The sequence below is a fragment of the Strongylocentrotus purpuratus genome, unplaced genomic scaffold (assembly GCF_000002235.5).
Source record: "Strongylocentrotus purpuratus isolate Spur 01 unplaced genomic scaffold, Spur_5.0 spur5_scaffold_9, whole genome shotgun sequence".
Classification (NCBI taxonomy): Eukaryota; Metazoa; Echinodermata; class Echinoidea; order Camarodonta; family Strongylocentrotidae; genus Strongylocentrotus; species Strongylocentrotus purpuratus.
This window is the reverse complement of record NW_022145615.1, coordinates 23,075,934-23,094,846: the sequence shown is the minus strand read 5'-3', so window position 1 is coordinate 23,094,846 and position 18,913 is coordinate 23,075,934. Positions and strand designations below refer to the sequence as shown.

Below are 18,913 nucleotides of genomic sequence, written 5' to 3'. Positions count from 1 at the left end.
CTAGAGAGAGAGAGAGAGCAAGAAAAGAATGTGAGAGAGAGATAGGAAAGATATAGAGGATGTGAGAGCAAGATAGGGGACGAGGTGAAAGGAATAAAAAGACAACGAAGATAGAATGGTAGAAGAAGGAAGAGACACGGAGCAAAGAAGAGAGAGAGACAGAGACAAACGCCATCTATAGATCAACATGGGTCAGAGTTACATGACTTCTTATGCTTATTGTATGAATAAGCTTATCTCTTGTAAGTCCCCTTCCCTTAAAAAAAAATGTGAGATTTCTTTGGTTCTAGTTAAAAATAGCAATTAGTTGTACTCGCATTTTACTCCAGGTTGCACTCTTGTTTGCTCTTACCTTTAAAATTGTAATATTTCATCATTAGTTTTAATTGATTAGAGAAAGTCGTGTTCTCGACTTAAAATACTGGTTGCTAAGTTTGTTTGTGCCGTTGAAAACGGTAGGCTAATGAGCAATTACCATATCTGTAACACCTGGTTGCGTTATAAAAGTCGGCTTTATACATATATATATATATTATAAGTATGTTTAGAAACTATGATAAGGGTCACATTCATCGGCTTCTTTAAATATGGAAAATAAGAATTGGTTAAATGAATTTCTTCAATCATTATAAGCTACGTCAATTAGACATTAATAATAATAATAATAATAATGACAATCATAATGATAGTAATCATGAACATAATAATTGTCTCTCTCTCTCTCTCTCTCTCTCTCTCTCTCTCTCTCTCTCTCTCTCTCTCTCTCTCTCTCCCTCTGTAGTGCCTTGCAATAATTATCCCAGCTTTAGTCGAGCTACTTTGATTAGGTGCTCAAACGTTCAAGGAATATCTAATACTAAAACAGGGATACGAACCACGTATCTTGAACCGCATTATCCGGTAAGTTATCCACTTCTGTATGTTAAATTTTCCACAATGATTGAGAAACTAAAAGATAATGTCATTGTTATCATCATTACTTAATAATGTCACATATGCATGCCCTCTGCAGAAAATGAACAATTAAAGAGATAATTGACGGCTGCCCGGTCAAAAACAGTCGCCAAAGGACGGAAGAAACAACCCCGAAACAAAAATAGATTAAAAAACAGAAGAGTAATATAACTAACATTGCCCCTCGTCTCACCTCTGAACTGTAGGAGATACTCCACTCATTAACTGGGTCTGTGCGAATGCCTTTGGAATTGTTCACATTTTAAAAGGCAACCCGAGAATGAAATTGGCTGGTTATGGTTCCCTCGGGATCTATAACGCCTTTCGTCTTGTCCTCATCAAAATGCACGGAATATCATTGCTCAAGTGCAGATAAAATCGGGTCGGGGTATACTTCGATTCATATTTTAGTATATAGTCGACTGAACATGAAGTGATTGTGAATTCCTTTACACATGTAGTGGCGTAGGCCCAGCCAAGAAGGGCATGGGGTCAGGCGCGTATACAGGGGGGGGGGGGCGGGGGTTTGAGGTTGAACCTTTTTTATGTGTGTTTTGCAGTAAGAAAAAAAACCCTTTGTTTTTTTTTAATTAAAAAAAAAAAATAATAATAAACATTTTTTTTAATTGTGATAATGGGTGACCCAAAAAGCTGACCTTACCCCCCCCCCCCCGCTTATTCAGCGGTTGGCTGAGTCGTAGCAAAAACTTTGGGACAACAAAAAAAATGTCCTCTTGATGATGATGATGATGATGATGATGATGGTGATGATGATGATGATGATGATGACGATAATGATGAAACTGATGATGATGTGGATGATGATGGTGATGATGATGTGGATGATGATGGTGATGATAATGTTGATGATGGTGATGACGATGATGATGGTGATGACGATGATGATGGTGATGATGATGATTGGAATGATCGATGATGACGATGGTTGCAATGATGACGATAATGGCAATGATGAACAAAGAGGGAGAGGAGAGGAGAGGAGTAAGAGAGAGAGTGAGAGGGCTCTAGAAGAGAATAGAGCAGAGTTCATCTTGCAGGTTCATTTAGGCGACAATAAAAACAAAACCAGGAGAGCAGATAATTTACATCAGTAGTAAATATTATTACCACAAAGGCGGCTGAATTTTTTTTTTAAAAGAAAGCAGACGATGCATCATATAGGAATGAGATGTGTAGAAAAAAAAAAGTAGGTGGTATGATATAGAGAGGGAGGGAGAGAGATAGCAAGAGAGACACAGAGAGAGAGAGAGAGAGAGAGAGAGAGAGAGAGAGAGAGAGAGAGAGAGAGAGAGAGAGATGAGAGAGCAGAGAGATGAGTTCATCTTGTAAGTTCGTTTGGTATATAGACAATAAGACAAAACCAGTAGTCTACAAATATTCTGACGTTGATTATCTGCTCTAAGAGCAGATAATCAACGTCAGAAATAAATATTTGTAACCAGAAAGATGGCTGAAGGTTTTTATTTGTATTCATGTATTTTTATTTTTTAAAGAAAGCAGTCAATAATGCATCACAATAATGAGATGTGACGAGTTAGATTAGAAGGTTCAGAAAACCTTTTCGTGAGTTGTCATGATAGAAATTAAAACAGGCAGTTTATCTGGCTTTTCACTGCGATGGATACGCCCTTATAAAAAAAATACCATGGTACACGGTATTTTAGCCACGGTACATATACGATGATACTACCATGGTAGTTTCAATACAATTATTACGATATACACTACATAATATAGAGACATGGTAGTCTGTATCATGGTTGTACTAGTGCAGTACCATGGCAATGTCATGATAGTACCATGGTATAATTTGTAAGGGCGCCACTGAGAGGGGAGATATAAACAACAAAAAAAAGAGAACGAGAAAATAATTATAAAGAGGGTGAGAGAGAGAGACAGAGAGAGAGAGAGAGAGAGAGAGAGAGAGAGAGAGGAGCTAGGGAAAGAGAGGGAGAGAAGGAGGAAAGAGAGGGGGAGAGAGGAAGTTTGGAAGGGAGGGGAGGGGTGAAGAAATAAACAGAGAGAGGTCATGTAAAGCTCCATGCATCGAGTCAGATAATATATACCGAAAGAATAGACATATATTTGAAAAGGATACATAAGGCTCGACCATAGAATTTGACGTATCAAGCACACCGCCGAAGTAGAAAGTAAAAGATAAATGGGGAAATGAGTGAAATATAGCAAAACAGAGACAAAGAGGGAATGTTTGTGCTTCATTTTGACGGAGACAAAGAGACCAGGGGTGGTTTAAAGATAACAATAGGATGGATTTTGCGATGAGCATAGCGTCGAAAGACTCAGCTGTCTTTGAACGTATCAAGATTCCCTTTCATGGCAGCTCATCGCGTGATATTTTACAAGGTCATGACGGCAGAGAGTCTGCATTTTTCCTTGAAAAAAAAACAAATCGCACGCGTGCTATTTTTCCAAAGTATAATATTTTATTGCAGTCTTGCGTAAAGGTGATGCTAAGAAAATAATGCTCATGATATAGAAAGGAGAGATGGATTGTCTGTAGACTGCGGGAGTATTACGAGAGGGAAAATCTTGTTTCTACAACGGTGTTTTGTTATGCCAAACAAAATACACACCAACGTCCATCCATTGGAGTTGTCCGTACATCTAAGTATAACTAGGCTTACTATAAGTTTCATTGCTTCATCTTTTTTTAAATCCAAAATAGTCAGTATCTGGAAGGTAGAGACCGCAAATGAATTTTAATTTACAATCTGACTTTCATAATCAAGGCCGCATGCAAATGTGAATTGTGTAATCTTTACTTATAGTGCGTGTATGCACAGTCTGAAAACTCGGGCCATGATCATCATGAACAGCTTCTGCAACGAATCGTGGTAAAGTATTGTGGTAAAGATATCATAGCCCTCAATTATTCTAATGAATACAGATTGCTGATTCAAAGGGATATGGGAGAGGAAAAAATAAGAAGAGAATAATTATAAAAAATGAGAAAATGACGAAGTAGAAAGAGGTGAAATTGAAAAAAAGAAAGGAAAGTTAAAATACGAAGAACAACATGAACAAGAGGGTTAAAATGGATTTTAAGATGATGCATCTTAGTAATATTCAAAAGTCTGAAAATAACCTTTACAAAGATGTTATCCCGATTTTAAGATTTTTCCTTTTAAACATTTTCCTTGGAATTGCCCATTTATGATGTTATTTGGGTGTTTAAATGGAAAATGGGGCCATTAGGGAAGCATATTTGTTTTAAAGATAAAGCTGATTACTGGTTGTGCAATTGGATTGTGAAAGAAGCTGTCTAAAAGCTTTTACCAAAATAATGTTGATTACGATCTAAATAAGAATGATAATAATATTGTACATTTCAAGATTTTGAAACCATACAAAAATCCTAACGAATTTATTAGATCTTGATAAAAACATACAGTGAAAAACACTGCCAAAAGATAGGGCGAACCTTTTTCCAGGACTCCATAAACAAAATGTGGCATCAAAATTGTATTTCATATTTAAAGAGTATTGATTTCTATATCACATTGCTACTCTGTCGTTTTTCCACAAAGGAATAAAGAGAATGAGAAAGCTTACGAAATATACACACACGTGGCAATATTTTGTTGTTGTCCGAACTAGTATTTAAACTATATAATTATATCGTGTTTCGTATTTCGTGAGCATTCATTGATTTTATATGTGATATTGCTGCTCTGTCGTAATGAATTTCTTCTCGGAAAGGAATTATAGGAATGAAAAAACTCGCAAATGATTTTTCCCCTTCCTACTAGCTCATTCCTTTTCTCCGACATTCAGTTCTGAGAAAAACATCGAGTGGAGCTCATGAACAGCACGAGGGCATACAATCACGTGAGTTAAAGCGGGAGCTCAATATCTGTTTGCCTGGCAAATTATCCGGCTTGCATCTTTTAATGACGGTAAAGGGGGAAATCCTGTTTCAGCATCGGGAGTAAGTGACTGTATTACCCCACCCCCCCCCCCCCCGCCATAAATGGGTTATGAAGGGGCGATGCTGAATCATTTCCAGAAGAAAATGTCAAGCAACCCCCTCCCCTCCACCAACACCGTATACACGGGTGTATTGCGGTCAGGGGCGGGGGGAGTGGCCCCTGTACCCCTTTGGATCAGCCCCTGCTTGTAAATACGACAGACCAATTATTGCTCGGTTGCATCTGTATGGTAGCCTTATCAAACTAACTAATAATACTCCAATGACAGTTTCGTCTATCTTTGACTTTATCTTACCATACACTTCCTGACAGAGTTCACTAACAAAAAGTGCAATAAACTCTTAATGTCAATCAAGTTCAACTAGTTTAAAAATCGTGACTTGTAGATTAATGTGGCGCTTTAATATATCTGTTTGCGTAGAATTTTGTAGCTGCATACATTAATAACGTGCCATAATTATGAAAAAGAAATGTGTGAGCCTATATACCTCACAACCCCAATAGGAGGTTCAACTGACTTGGGAATTGTTATTGGACTCAAGATTATTTCTGCAAAGTCGTACTGTCAGTTTACACTGCTATTTTTATGTCACCCATCGATACTTGTACCCTTAGCAAATTGACACGTTTTTTAATTCTTTTTATTTGTTAACCAATGATAACTAGTTTGACTACAAATTCCCTCTTTCCGATGGGCACTTATATTTACATGGTTTTATGGTTCATATTATTTAGCAATATCAGAATATGAAGGAGCAGGATCGAGCGCCGTAGGTAATTTTAAACAGAAATGCAACGACATTGTCTCCTTATTTTTGTTTTGCTCTAGTGCTCCGGTTTATATTTTTTAAAACATTTTAAAGAGCTTTAGTTTCTATTTTTTCACCGGATATTTGAATACATTTTTTAATTTGTTAATTATTTCAATGTTGCATCAGAGTTTACTAAATGGAAATCTCTGTTCTTCCGTTGACGTTATTAATCATGATTGCAAATACGATTTTTATTAATTTCTTTAATATATAGTATGAAAGCAAATATAACATAATGTCATGATTTCCTTTAGTATTGCTGTTGTAGTTGTTGTTGTTCATGTTGTTAACAAAAACGTGAACTGAATCAAATTTTATTTCCACATTTCTATTAAAAGACATGTATAAAGCATGACAAAAATTATTTATAACAATAACACGGTGCAAGCAAAATATACAAAGAAGAAAAGATACATGTAAAAGGGGTGGGATCATAACAAGTTTGGTACAACTTGTAAACATGATCCCAATAATATGACAAAATATACATCATAAATATATTTTTAAAATACAATATAGTGAAGAAAAAAATTAGCACAGATAATTTGATATTAATAAACATATTCAAACTTTTTGTTATAATGTAATTTTTCATATATCTGGGGCAAGTAGCAATATATTAAAAAAAATTGAAAACTTCCGATTCCATCTTAATTATTTTTTATTTTGGTCTCTGCGTGGTGAACTGTCATTTTGATTTCGAGGTACATCCCTATAAAATGAACATCCCCTCGTTCTTGGAATGACAAATTATCGTTAGTTATAGAGCTGCATGAGGCTTGACATTTGTGCTGAAACAGAAGGCCTTTTTTATGTAGCGACATAGGAATTTTAATTGAAATAGGTGTGACGTTGCTAGGCAACATCGAGAGTAGACTCTCGAAAATGTGTCCCCGCTCTTCCCGCGTTAATTAACTTTCCCTGAAAATATATGATCGGTGCGGAGCAGAATGATATGCTCGGGGTTAATTTGAAATGACCTTCACCGTTTCAGGATTTTCCTATAGAGACCTTTTAACCTCAGTTTCATCCACGACGGTCTAACCAAATGTTTATTATCTACTCTCATTCCTTTGTCTTCTTCGTATTCATTTATTTCTTAATCAATAAGCGAATCAGTATTTCAATAGTACGTTTGCTTAATTTCCGTCACATTTTATTTATGAATTTAATTTGAAATGTTTAATCAAGGACTTTTTCTGGTCAGTTATCAATTTTTCAATTACAAAACAAAATCTTTTCATTTTTATTCGCTGCAATTGCCATCAAACTCTTTGCTTTCAAATTTATTTAGGTTGAACACCTTCCACTTTGCATCTCGATCAGAATAACTCCCTTTTCTTGTTTAAGGTAAATATTCCCAAATCATCGCTAAGACGTGAAATAATACCAAAGTTTGTTGACGAGAGTTTTGCATAATAATTATATTCTCAACACTATAATGAGGTTTGATATATTGGCACAATATTGTGCCAATATATCAACATGAAAAACAAACAATTAAATAAAACATAATCACCATACAGCAGTGTAACAGATACTTTGACATATTTAGGTTGGCCTTTTGTCAGATACAATCAAACCTGTGATAGTGGCCACCTCTCTAGCGGCGATCTGAGTATAGTTTTCATGCATTTTGTCACCTTTGAGAGAGAGAAATGTGTGTTTTAGAATCTGTTTTGACAGATCACCTGTTTACAGTGGCATTTTTTTGGTCTCATTTCCTTTGAGTGGCCTTAGTATAAAGTTTATATATCTTTTTTTTCTCCTGATATTCGATACGAGGACGAAAGATCATTATTTTTAAAAGATCATTACTTGAACAGATGTCGAATATGAAGGATAGATCTCATAACGTAAATGAATGTTATTTTACTCATTTACGAAGCTGAGCTTGTAGTATTTCCTATATTTAGGAGGACATATATATCTCAGATCAATATAAGATCGTACACCAGGACCTGTGTCTTGATAATAACATCATCTTAGCATCGAAATATTGGCGGTCTGGCCTCTTTTTTAAATGTCACATTTCCCCATGTCAGTCTCTCAGTTTCTATCCACAAAAACCCACAACGCGTAAGTTAAGTTGAGACGATATACCTGGGAGAGTGAGAGAGGGATATAAAAGGCTAAAAATAATGTATGATGTATGGCATTTATTTAAGTGTTGTCAATTAAGTATTATAACGAGACTATCAAAAGTTATTATTACCATCTCTATGGTATTAAAGGGATCCGGTAACTTTGTCTCAGATTCTGAAACAAAATTCTAGATAATTATAAACCTTTAGGTCAGTCAGGAGCCCCATGACTTTTACAAACCGATCGCCTGTCTGATTATCAAGATATTTATGATTGGAATTACAAATTTTGAAAACCGTTTGCCAAACGGTTTTCATAACACTACAGTCTAAGGGGTAAAACGAGTATGGTAAAACCGGTCACTCAAAGATTTTTTACTTTTTCGAGGCACTTCCCCGGGGCACTTCTTGATCATTTTGAAGCGCAGTTTTTTTAGGGCGTCAATATTACACCATATCACAGTTACTGATAACAAGTAGGGCCGTGTATCTCAGATTTAACATTGTTAAACGATCCCTTTAAAGCTTAACTTATTAATAATATAAGAAGGCACATTTCATTGTGTAAAGAAGTCGAGTTTTAATCTAGGGAAAGTAAATGCTAACAAATTCGTATGATTAATCATTTCAAAATCCCTATTATGAAGAAAAAAAAGTCGCATTCAACATTAATAATAATAATAATAATAATAATAGCTCGTTCTTATATAGCGCTTTTCAAAAGCATCAACATGCATCATCATCACCATCATCATCATCATCATCACCATCATCATCATCATCATCACCATCATCATAAACATCGTCGTCGTCGTCGTCGTCGTCGTCATCATTATCAACAAAATCGTCATCATCATCATCATCACCATCATCAAAATCATCGTCGTTTTCATCATTATTATCAACAGAATCGTCATCATCATCATTATGATCATCATTATTATCATTAATATTATCAGAAAAGGGGGAAAGAGGATAAAATGATGGTGACGACGATGATGTTGTTGATAATGATGGTGTTGAAAATGATGATGATATATGACACTGATATTGATAATGATAATAACAATAATATTAATAATAATAATAATGACGACGCTGATAATAACAGTGATTACTATAATGAAACTACTGCCTGCAAGTAACTTTGCTTAGGATGGTGTATCATTTTCAATTTAATTATCTTCACATTAATTTTGCGATGAGAGCCTCTCTGATTGATCCCACCCGTCTCGGAGGATTACTTTGCCTATATTTCACATAAATGTGTATCGATATTGAATTTCATGACCCAGCCAAAGTAGAATAACCAAGTCATTATTCAGTCATGATGTTCCAATCAGACAGAAAATTAATACTCTTGTTTTTAAGGACTGGCCTTGGTTTCTTAGAAATGCGAGGACAGCGACTTCCAACTGGCGGACAATTTTTATTTAGAGGTTTGTTTTTCATGTGTTACGTGGGTTGCTTAATCTTTTCGTCTCTTTTTCTTGGTTTGTGTCGTCTGTCCTTTGTTTGGGTATATTCGTTTGTCCTTAGATTTTTTCACCACATACATCGCTTTTGCCTATATATAATTATTATGTAAAAATGTATTGACATGATTTTGTTTTTAATTTTTCTTCTTTTAACGGCATTCACGCCACAAGCGTTTGTTTCTTAGAAAAGTTACCACCTGTAGATTATTTCACAATTTATATATTCGAACGTGCGACAAAATTGGAAAATTAATGTTTACTTGAATGAATCAATGAATCTTCTTTAAGCTCTTTCCGACACCATAGGCCTATAGATCCTTTTAATATCTTTACTTTGGCTCGCACAAGGCCAGTGACGCGTTAGCTTTGAGATAAAATACATTGGTGTTGTATACAATCATGTATGTACACCACATTTTTACATAAAAAATACACATCAGTTGAATGTCAGGCACAGAAACATATTGACGAAAATATTTTATGGTATAATCAAGATATTGTATTTGAACAGAAAATATTATTTTATGAAGACTGGTAAAAAAAGTGGTATTATATACTTAAAGGATATCTTTAAAAATGGTTCTTTTGTTTCAGTAAATGAATTTTTTATCCGCTTAAAAATAGACGAGGTAAACAATTTTTGATTTTCGACTATACAAAGCTACAAAAATAAATTCAAAAAATTTGGATAAATGATAGGCTAGGGTACCATTGGGATTCAAAGATCATAATTTCTTTATCCCCCACATTGTATTTGGAAAATCAGTTAAGCCTATTAGTCTTTTGAGTAGTAAACAGTGGTATAATATGATAAGTTTTAAACAAATTAAGATACATAAATGTTGTTTATTTCCCCTCTTTCATATCACTTGTGTTACAATACAGAGTTACAGTACAGCAGATACGGCAGTGATGAATAAAGCAGTGAAGGTATCCAGCAATTTTGTATTGGGAAAATGTCTTGCAGAAGGACGTTAAATGACCCTCTGTTTTTAATAGGAATTTGATTGGGATTAAAGAATTTCGTCTACGTGAATTTAATTTCAAGCTTTTTTATAATATGCTACCAGTTCGTAAAAATCTGTTCAAGTGGGATATTTTATACGATGACCTTTATTTAAAATGCAAAGAGACTGAAGATGTTCTTCATGCTTTTATTTCATGTAAGGCAAACGAATATTTAAAGGACTTCGTTTTACATGCTTTCAATCTCAAAATAGAGATAGATATTGTTTTATTACTCAAAATGAATTCGCAAACCGAAATCGATTCGATAATGACGACTGCTTTTTGGTCTATTTATAAAATGATTAAGTTTCGTAATAAGTATGGGTATGATAATAAAGATTTGTATTTTATTTATTTATTTAAGAGAGAAATGACTAACAGAATAAAAATAAACGAACATTTGAAAGTACAAAATATGAAATTTCCTGCGAATTTGCTTAGTTATATTTGAACAAATAATTTGTGTATTATCGATGTTCCATAGTTTTGCTAAATTGTAAGCAAAATTATGTTATTGTTTAAGTATTGAATAAACACCTGTAAGAGGTAAAGAGAAAACAAATGTATGTACACCAAAAGAAAAGAAGAGGAAATTATCTAAACTCATTACCGATTTGTTAAAATAAAACGAACCAGTTCACATACAACAGTGAACACAACATATTAAAAAACAGGTGACAGAATAGTGATAAGTGTTTTTAGCTGGATATCTGATTGTTAAATCAGATAAATGATCTTTTAGGTCGAATTTCTATAAACATTTTGGAAAAGTAAACGTCTGTGTTATGATTTAAACAATAAATAATTGTGTTGGTAAAAATAGCATTGAGCAAGAGAAAAGTAAACGAGACCAAGTATAATATTGTCTGCAGGACAATACATGAAGGAGAAGAAGAAGAGGAAGAAGACGAAGAAGAAGAAGAAGAAGAAGAAGAAGAAGAAGAAGAAGAAGAAGAAGAAGAAGAAGAAGAAGAGGAGGAGGAGGAAGAAGAAGAAGAACAAGAAAAAGAAGCACATTATATGTCAACAATATGAAAACAAGAATTGTGCATTTTATGGTAAAAATCTTTTTCACCCTCTCTCTTCCTAGTCTCTCTCTCTCTTTTTTCTTTCTATCTCTCTCTCTCTCTCTCTCTCTCTCTCTCTCTCTCTCTCTCGCTCTATCCCTGTCTCTTCTCTCTCTCTCTCTCTTCTTTCACTAACCTAATTTACGTTTTGGTCATGACTTTCCCGCTTTTAAAAAGGAACCGCATTCCTTTAAATGCAAAAAAAAAATTGCTAAAAAATCAATGTCGCCAACCCCTGCCAACCGCCAAGTTCAGAAGAGTCGTTAATCTAGTTGGATGCAGCAATGGGCTAAACATTCAGCTCCTCCAAACTCGTAGCTGTGGAATTGTCAAGATATTTAGCCTCAGTCCCCATTTATTAGGTCATTTTCCTTGAAACGAATTTGGCCATGCCTATAGCCCGCCGACTTGTACAAGCTGATATAAATTGTACACAATTTGCGGGCAATTCAAGGCCGCCACTTCGCCTAGCTCTCTGCCATACACGGCTGTGTGTTAGCATTCAGGGAGTGAGCCCGTGGAATATATCACTTCTGCTCGCATACTTATCATTTCGCTCTACACATGCGCTCAACAGACACATAAAGCGTAGTAGTAGTAGTAGAAAGAGTGCATCGCAGCTTCTAAGATGTGAGGAGGAATCTATGGACGCGATACTCGAGCCTCTAACCTGTGGACAGATTCTAAAAGATGCCCTCATCACTGCTGCAAAAGCGCTAATGCTTGCATAAACATACCGCAAAATGGAAAGGACATTAATCTCATCGTTTCAAAAAATGGAATGTAGTTTGCCGAGGTGAAAACAGAAAGCGTCGTATTTTTCTCTCTTAAAAGCTGGAGTGTTGGATGCCTTAATCACGTTGTTTGAGCATCACTACTTTCTCTATACAGGATTGTGTTTTTTAGCATTTCATACGAAAGCATTAACAATGTATGCCGCTGTGTCGCCACATTGGATAGCTTGGCTTGTCTTCGCCAGTTTGGTCCTGCAGGTTATCTGTGTTTCTGGGGAGGCCGTTTGTCCCAATTATTGTTCCTGTTCTCCGATTCCTGAAAATGGGGACCGATTCTCAGGTCCGGCGTCGTCCATGTCAGTTGTGGAATGTGTAATACCGAACACGATCTCTTCACTTAGTGCATTCTCAACACTGTCGCTCTATCCAAGACTAAGTGTATCCAGAATGTAAGTATATCAGGCAAATGCATGAGTTCTCTTACTTGCTTTGTTGTTCTGTTTTTCTTTTTTGATTGAATGTACAGTATTACATCACTTGTGAAACGCCCTTCCCTTATTTACAATGAAAATTGCAAGTTTTGCTATTTTACTTGTATTTATTTAGACATATTTATACAGGATATCAAAAAAACATGATCAGCAAAGTTGTTTTCCATCATTGACCTGATTAAGGTGCGTGTAATTGGGTTTTTACAGAAGTGTATCAAACAAATATATGATTACATACAATGGTAAAGGTTTATTAAGTCAGGTTACCATTGGTGGTCGGTTAATATAAAGTTATTCCGACATTACCTGTGGGAAAATTCCCCCAAACTTCCCCGTTTTTGTTTATTTGTTTTAATGCGTTTCGTATATAGCCTGTATACATTTAATTTCAAATTTGGTCGGATTTTACTTATATTACAGATAGAATATATAGGCCCAATTATAAAAATATCTATATGAGTATCCTTCTCAACTCTCTTCACCATAATTTGTATTTTGTTTGTTTTGTTTTTTTTGTCGTATGGATCTTAAAACAACATAATGTTTCGAAGAGATGAGGCAGCGTATGCCTCTGTATATTGATATTGGACCATTATATTTGTAATACTCTTAATTTGCAAACATCGTGATTATAGGTTAGGTCAGGGAAATAAGGAAGATGAATAACGTTTTTGCAGCAAAACTTTGCTGATATCAATGCCACAATGGTTGTTTTTTCTGGAGAGAAAAACAACTCTTAATCAGAATACCTTAGTTTCCTAATAACATGTAGGCTTAATAGTCCTATACTTTATGTTCTCTAATTGCGATTTACTAGAAAATATCCCATGTAGTGGGTGATAAACATAATAGATTGATGCAAATGAAAAATAAAGCCATCCCCATTTAATTATCCTCGCGCAAAATCTAATGAACACCCGAGACAACAGTCACAATATATCCGCTTACAACAAGGTTTACGAATGAGTAGGCAATCTAGGCATATTATTAATTCTCAAAATGGCCTAAAAAAAGGCTCAATAGTCCTTTTGCATCCGTGTCGTAATACTAGTTTGAGTGCCTGATTCGACCTTTGCAACATGATAATGCAACTAAAGTGATGTATAAACCTGTTGCAAAACTGAAAGTTTTCAGTTAACCGTGCGTTTTTGCAATCATTTGACCTATATTGTGATCCAATTGGTTCACCCCATGTACTTCTCTCTCTCTCTCTCTCTCTTTTTATCTCTCTCTATATCTGTCTCTCTCAATCTCCCCTCCCTATTTCCTTTTCTCTTTGGCATAATACGAGTCCGGCTCCAAGGGCGCATTTTATCGGGCAGAGCGAATAATCTCATGACTGTGCGCTGGGTTATTTTTTACACGATTAAAATCGTGCTAATCACATACCGCAACACATACAAAGATGTGCGAACAATGCACACCTTATCAGGAATAGCCTTCGTCTTCCTGCGTGAACAAAAACCCAACAATTCAATCCAGGCACACTTTAATGGCTTTTAAAAGAGTTTAGAAGATTTTGTTTATGAATTATCAGAGGACAAAACGATGTATGACATATATCTTGCAGCAGCTATTCTAGAAAGAGCGACATTTGATACCCCAAAGTGTGCAAGAATTAATTGTTGAGCATTTTAGCTCGGGGCACGGCGTGAATGAGTGTGTCATAATCCGTACGTGTAGAGGCCGCAAACTATAAGAGCTAGCACAGCCAGCGTAACGCACAGTACACAGTGACCTCGTGCACACTACTAGCAGCACCGTCGAGACTTACATCGTAAGAGAGGGAGAGAGACAGAGAGCTCACTTGCAGAGCGCAGAGATCGGAATAATAAATTATGCTAATCTGTAGTGACCATGGACGACGCCATTGTTTTCGTCCAGCTTCTTATTTTTTTGTCCTCCATAGTATCATAGCTATATTTCACTGATTCCTTCGAATATACCGCGATATTTCAGCGGAATATTGTTTTGATTTGTTTACCATGCATGACTATATCCATTTTCTCGTTGAAGTATCTTGAACCATATCCGAGAGTAGCATTAATCCCGTAAGGTGATATTTCGGGTCAGTAACCTTAGTCACAGTTGAGTGTTTACTCGGTATTTTCAAATGTTTAGTTTTATCATCATTATTTATAGCCCCATGTATGGCTGCGATCTCTGATGTGCTGGTGTATAGGGATGCGTATGTTTCAAATTTATGTTAATATTAAAGACGTGCGTGCAAATAGGTAACATTTACAATCAATTGTTTTCATCGTCGATTTAATATGATTTATTCATAATAACAAGGAATCATGCATCATCATACTTAAATATATTAATCATTTCGATCATATTATCTTTAATCTTAGATGGTATCATCGTAAACACCTCTTAGAATAGAAGGCTTAAAACGATATAGACAGTAGTACTTATTAACATGCAATTCTATTTTGATTTATCCTTGTAATGCCCAGAGCAGGGTTCTCACTAAGTGAGTCTTTGTTCCAGTTTTGACATAATCGAGTCCTTATATGTATAAATGGGCATTCCAAACACAATCATTTGATTGCTTTACGGGGTTTTTGCCTCCTGCTTTTTTGAATTTATTAACTGTGCTGTCCTATTAATTTAATGTTTACCATTATGTAAATGGAAGTAAAAAGATGTAAATTTCAGTTCAATTCAAAAAGTTTAGTTCAAAGCTGGACGGAGACGTCCCAAGACGACGACGACAACAACAACAACAAGAACAACATCAACAACAACTAAACAATAACTACGAACCAGTAGCGTAGCTATCACAGATGATCAGTTTTCTGAATTTATTAACTGTGCTGCCCTATTAGTTAAATGTTTACCATAATTTGAATGGAAGTAAAAAGATGTGAGTTTCAATTCAATTCAAAAGCTTTAATTCAAAGCTTGACGGAGACGTCCCACGACGACGGCGACGACGACAACAACATCAGCATCAACAATAGCAATACTAACTACAAACCAGTAGCGTAGCTATCACAGATGATCAGCGATGATGGACTACAAAGATCATTTATTGGATAGGTCGTGAATTACGTCTGAATAAGATTGATAAAGGGCAATGTAATATTTCAAAGGATGCGCCGCAAAATATTGCTTGTTCGTGAAACGTCCCCCTAACTACTTACGTAGCGAGAAAGTGCACTGGAATCCTCTAGGCCTCATGCTGCTGAAGCCCACGTAATCTCGTAAAGTCGTGGACTCGTTTCCATGGTAACGTTACCGACTAAATCGCGTTCTCTAAAACGCAGCTGAAAGGTAAATGATATTATATGCGTATAAGATGGTGAAATTACGTCTCATGAGGGTTGAAGTTATTCGACCTTTTTTGTTAGAATAAAATATTTAGATTACACTGCACGGTCTGACAACAATCCGAGTTTAGAAGGATTTGTGATAGCATTTTATTCATACAAGCAGTATCTTAATGAGCGAGGATCTCAATATAGTATAGGCCTGTGAATAATAAAATCTAAATTTCAAGGGATTTCGTGTTTCTTGGGAGGGGGGCGGCTAAATTGGCTCAGAACTGTAGTAACGTCAGACCAGTAGTGCGACTGCGAGACTGTCTATGATTTGAAGGCGATTCGGCTTTTATTCCGACTCATGATAAAACTTGAATTCCCTTATATTCCGGTTGTTGAAAATTCTTATCATTACACAGAAACTAAATCAGGAGGAAGGTGGTTGTTTAGATTTCCATATTAAATATAACTGCCCTTTCAACGAAAATCGATCGCAGGAGGATCGTGTAGCGTGCGCCGGGATAAAGACATACGATGGGGCACTGAGGCTGCAGCCCAGAGAATTTTGAAAATATTAGCATTTGGCAACCGCAACTTATTTACGGGCAGTCTGTTTAACATTTTGATATTATCTCTATATTTAAAAACAAAATCTTACAATGTCATAATCAAGATGGATGTCAAAATTGTTGCTCGCTCACTTGTAATATTTGGATATTGGAAGAAAAAATTTGGCCCATGATTATTATATGCAATGGCTTTATAACTCACTCCCCAAACAATACAGAAGTAATAATACACACCAAAAACACCCTCTACTATACAGTATTTAGAAATACCAAACATTACATGTTGGCTTTTCAAAAAATATTTCAGGATTATATTTCTCATTGAATTACAAGAGTTTTGTTAAGTATCCGTGGTGTCTCAAAGGTAATATTAGACCGCATACCGTTGACCAAATTCAGTTATAAATACCGAGTTTCTTGAGAGCACACACAATGTAAAATTGTGACGAAAATTGCGCAATCAATCTCTTTCGACTTTCGTGACATGTTATTCCGACATTGTGTTCTCTCCGTCTTCGAAGCAATACTACATTTATATTTACTTCAGACAGAAAGATCGCCATGCAGTACGAAATCCTTGACGAAAATCTTCGCCGTTAATACAAAATTAAATTTAAAAAAAAAACACGAAGAAGATATTTTGCGTTACTTCATTTACTCACCGCCATCGCATAATAATTTTCATGGGGAAAATTGTTGTCGAGAGTTCTTGCATTTGAGCGGGAGTCGTCTGTACATAATTATGTTTTATAAACATGTGGATACGCTCTGACTTGACGTCAGTGACATTTCTTTGGTATTTCTAAATCTGTTTTATGGCCTCAGAATAATCCGCCAAGAGAGATGTTTGCCCACGCTCTATAACCCTGTTTATGAAGACGGGGGTATATACTCACCTGTATAGATGTGGAATAAAACTGCATCTGTGGAAAAATAACGTATTATAGTAAAATATTAATTAGTTACCGAATATATAACATGTCGTATGTAAAGCATCATCTTTACCATAATAATACACACGAATCGAGCTGCATAATCTTCCGTGTGACTGGTATAGATCATAAGGGATTTTCTGACATGGTAAACTTCACGTGAGGGGGGAATGTGGTACTAAATTATATTACACTGTTGCTCATAAAGTTGGAATATTTTTGTTAAAAGGTGTTTTCTATAACTCTTGATTTTATATGGCTGATTGCTTTATATAAATAATAATGTCCTTGTGCTGATATGTGAAAAGAAAGTGTCCTTGCCTTTATCGTGCGTATAAATGGTCTATGTACTGATGGAGCAATGGCGTATTTAGCGGATTTAAACCCAAAGGAAATGAACCCGAAAGAAACTCCTAAAACCCTCTGTATCAAGAACTGCTTTTTAAAAGTTTTTTCCTTCTTTCTTTCTGTATTACCGTGCTTCATCACTAATTTCATTATCATTATCATTATTATTATCAATATCAGTCATTATTATTATCATCATTATCGACAACATCATCATCTTCTTTTACTGTCTGTACCTGATCTTCCAGTGTTGCTATGTAAAACGATAAAAAGATAGTATTATTTAACAGCGTATGCATTTTCAAAGCGAAAAGTTACGTAAACTAATTATTTGAACATGCCATACACACGCACACACGAACACACATATACACACACACGAAGTAAAGATCTTCTCATCCATGTTATCGCTGAAGACGAGCTTCAAGTTAATTCATATAGATGACGACTCCAAACCATTAGTAATTAAAAAACATGAATCCGAGAAAGAAGAAGAAGAAGAAGAAGAGGAAGAAAGAAAGGAGGAGGAAGGAGGAGGAAGGAGGAGGAGCGGAAAGAGAAAAGGAAGAAGAAGAGAAAGAGTAGAGAAAGAGACCTGGAAAAGTGAGAAAAAATACAAACTTCAATTTTCATGATTACAAAAAAGCCTTGTGTTTATAATTATGAAGATGAACAAAGATAACGTTAGCATTGAATAGTTGATGACAAGAGACGAGTAGTATCACAGATTTTCCCAGGGCCTTTTTCTACCTTGGAACTTACTAAGGCGATCACTTTTCATTCAGTGCTTCATTGATTCCTTTCTTTTCCAAAAGGAAAAAACATCAATACCAGGTCAACAAGACAATGCGGCAGTCCAGGTCAGTATTGGATTAGTAATAAGGACAACGAGGCACTACGATGGACATTGTCCATACATAATGCACGAATATTGGAAGCGTAAAGAATAGTTACACAATTTTATCGAACAACAACAGAATTTACACTTCATGGTTGCTCACTTATTCAGCTTTGTTGTGATCATTTTAGGACGCATTGGTATTACATTTTTATTACACCACAACCCCACTAGTGCAACAGTATATTTAAAACTGATGTTGATAATACACCTGTAGTAATTGAATAACTCACACGTGACGTAACCATCCCAAGGGATGCACAAACGGACCAACAACGGCAACACAAAACGCAAAAAT

At 35.6% G+C, this 18,913-nt stretch overlaps 1 protein-coding gene across 3 annotated transcripts in view; it reads left to right on the top strand.

Annotated features, from left to right (window-relative positions):
* Positions 1-11,836: 11,836 nt before the first annotated feature.
* LOC100888955 (BDNF/NT-3 growth factors receptor) overlaps positions 11,837-18,913 on the top strand; it is a 42,984-nt gene continuing 35,907 nt past the window's right edge. For 2 of the 3 annotated variants that reach the window (XM_030976929.1, XM_030976928.1), the window contains exon 1: positions 11,837-12,557. In XM_030976929.1, coding sequence (XP_030832789.1) covers positions 12,304-12,557 — 254 coding nt within the window. In that variant the 5' untranslated portion in view covers positions 11,837-12,303. The remainder of the gene's footprint in view (positions 12,558-18,913) is intronic. The other variant, XM_030976930.1, reaches the window with a different exon arrangement.